Source organism: Austrofundulus limnaeus, unplaced genomic scaffold, assembly GCF_001266775.1.
Source record: "Austrofundulus limnaeus strain Quisiro unplaced genomic scaffold, Austrofundulus_limnaeus-1.0 Scaffold376, whole genome shotgun sequence".
Taxonomy (NCBI): Eukaryota; Metazoa; Chordata; class Actinopteri; order Cyprinodontiformes; family Rivulidae; genus Austrofundulus; species Austrofundulus limnaeus.
Window position 1 is genome coordinate 138497 of NW_013952778.1, and position 2698 is coordinate 141194.

Consider the following 2698-nt stretch of genomic DNA (forward strand, 5'->3'; position numbering starts at 1 on the left):
ATCACATTTAATAGTTTCAACCACTGTATTGTGTGAAGATCTGTTGTCCTGTCCTCTGTTTTTCTCTGGTGTTCGGTGTTCTCATTACCATCTTTTCCTCAKTTCAGTTCTGCCTTCTCATGATTCATTCTCACACCTGTCTGTACTCAGTAATCACCCAGCTGTCTCCACTCAACCCTKCTGCTATTTAACTGGTTCCCTTGCTCCACTTCTTCATSCGTTSATTGTTTGGGGTCACCCTGGCTTCCTCCTGTACTCTCCTGTTCCCTGTTAGGTTTTTGTTTTGCYGCCMCGCCGGCTTTTGTTTAAATAAAGTGCYTTTTGTTTGACTCCTCGAACCTGTCTGCATTTTTGGGTCCAGCCTCTCCCTAAACACTGTCATATTGTGCAGAACATAGAAACTAATAACTTTATTGCCACACATTAAAGCTTCCTAGCCTCAACTGTAGCGCACCCTCATCATCCCCAAAGTGCACTGCGTCAGTAACAAAATGATCATGTGCTTACATGAAAAATTTTGTCTCAAATAATTTTTAGTAGAATAGAGCAGAGGCGATCGCTCTAAGACTGCAAGTGAAGCTCAGCTTCCCTTAAAACAGGCATGTCCAAAGTCCGGCCCGTGTTCCAATTTCCACTGGCCCGCAACCTCTGTCTAAAAATGAATGAGTGGCCCACCAGTATGGAAGCGATTGTGTTCCATAATCCTAATTAAAATGGATTAATAGAAATGCTGTTTCATTTTCAACATGTACCTGATTTTTTTGACTCATAAGTAAAATTATAAATACATAATCCAAACTGTATGNGATGCGCTTTGAGCCAAGTGGGAGGTTTCACCTGCCTCAGTGGAGCAGAGTGCCAGGGGTTAATATTCTGGAGCACACTTGGAGGGAAGAGCCTAGCGAAAAATACCATCCATACAAGATGGTAATTCAACCAAGGTAAGCTGACAAACTTATTTGATGGTTTATTTAACTGATTAGATGATGTTTGTCAGTCACTTAAAGGGAACTCAGACTTGTTGTAACATTAGACGATATTTGATAAACATTTACTTCTCTACTACTATACAAACGAGACTGTAAAAATACTGTGGGCTGTTTAGTTTTTTAAATGTAAAATATACGTATATTGTCACACGAATGTGGCCATGTTATTTATGCCACTGTTGTGGAAATGATTCACCAAGAATGCAGAAACATGTTGGAAAGAATGCACAGAAAGTCTGCGTGTATGGTCATCAAAATGATTTAATTCTGAGCAACAACCCAGCGGACAGTCAATTAGGAAATCTGCTGATTTGTGACTCCCGTCAGCAGACAGCAAGTCAATAATATAACATCATGATAACATCACGTGACAGTTTACAACCAATCACAGATCGACGAATGTAACTGCCCAGCCAATAACAGGGCTCTTAGCCCAAAGAGTTCCTTATCAAACAAGAGAGGTCAATCCCTCGCTGGAGTCCTGTTGTCTGGGTCAAAACAGATTAACACCCGAAAACTGGTTATAATAAGATATGGTTACTGGACAGTGTCAAGGTAGAACAGATATACATAATTAATCCATAACACCACAAAGTATTCTGGGAAAATGATTACACTTACAGTTTCCCAGTTATGTGGTGTTGCATCATATAAATTATGTAATGTTATGTTATATGCCACAATGCCACACAACTCATTGACTTGATAATTAAAAACAGGGGTTTGCCTTCCCTAATTCAGTGTCTTCAAACTGCAAGCTTGTTTTTAAAGAAAACGTTGCCCATTTTTGCGGATTTAGCTACATCTGTTTTCAGAGCTTTCCTCTCTAATCTTCTCCGCGCCACCCTTATTGCTCTTTCTGCTTTTCATCTTTCAAACACTACTAACCGTGTGCAGTAGCATGTTACGTCAGGACAAAGGAAATCAAAGAGAAGAGCTGCCAGATGGAGACAGAGGTAGCCCAGGGGCAGGTCATTGTAACATAAAATCGGCTTACCAGATAGTTAGGCGATAGGTGAGCATGCATAAGCCTTTTAGAAATTTAAGTTTCAAAATAAATTGCTCTTACCATGATCATTTCAAATCTGCTGCATGCTTTTAGCAAGAAAAGTCCTTGTGTTGATAAAGTTTGCACTCATTTCCACGTCTGCAGCGCAAGCTCACATGTCGGGGAAAAATAAATCCCAGAAAGTTCAAATTCAAAAGGAGTCATAGACTCATACCGTCATATTTTGATACTGCAGTATAACAAAACACCTTCATGCTGCCCAAGCCTACTGCCAAGCAGCGACAGGTGATCTGATCCACCCAGTGCCAGGACTAACAAGTCACCAGAGCTTGTGGCCAAAACATCAGTCTGACTCACTGGGAATAGTCAGGGTCATCTCAATTGTTCACTCCGGGCCCGCTATCCAGCTTGAAAGTTAATGTTTTACAATATCTGACGTTCAGCCCTTTTAAATGAAACCAGAACTCCTTGACAGAATAGAGAATGCAGAAATGACTCAGCCTGCATCTGAAAATGTGGATGGACAACAGAGCTGCGTCACTGAAGGCTCGTCTCTGCTTTAGCCTTTTAGCTTTCACAATGGATCCAGAGCTAATTTACTACATATCACATTTAATAGTTTCAACCACTGTATTGTGTGAAGATCTGTTGTCCTGTCCTCTGTTTTTCTCTGGTGTTCGGTGTTCTCATTACCATCTTT

The 2698-nt window shown here is 40.8% G+C and overlaps 1 protein-coding gene across 4 annotated transcripts in view; it reads left to right on the top strand.

The window, feature by feature from the left end:
- LOC106528388 (uncharacterized) overlaps positions 1-2698 on the top strand; it is a 29119-nt gene that overhangs the window by 15656 nt on the left and 10765 nt on the right. For all 4 annotated transcript variants that reach the window (XM_014023540.1, XM_014023537.1, XM_014023538.1 and 1 more), the window contains exon 5: positions 824-941. In XM_014023540.1, coding sequence (XP_013878994.1) covers positions 824-941 — 118 coding nt within the window. The remainder of the gene's footprint in view (positions 1-823; positions 942-2698) is intronic.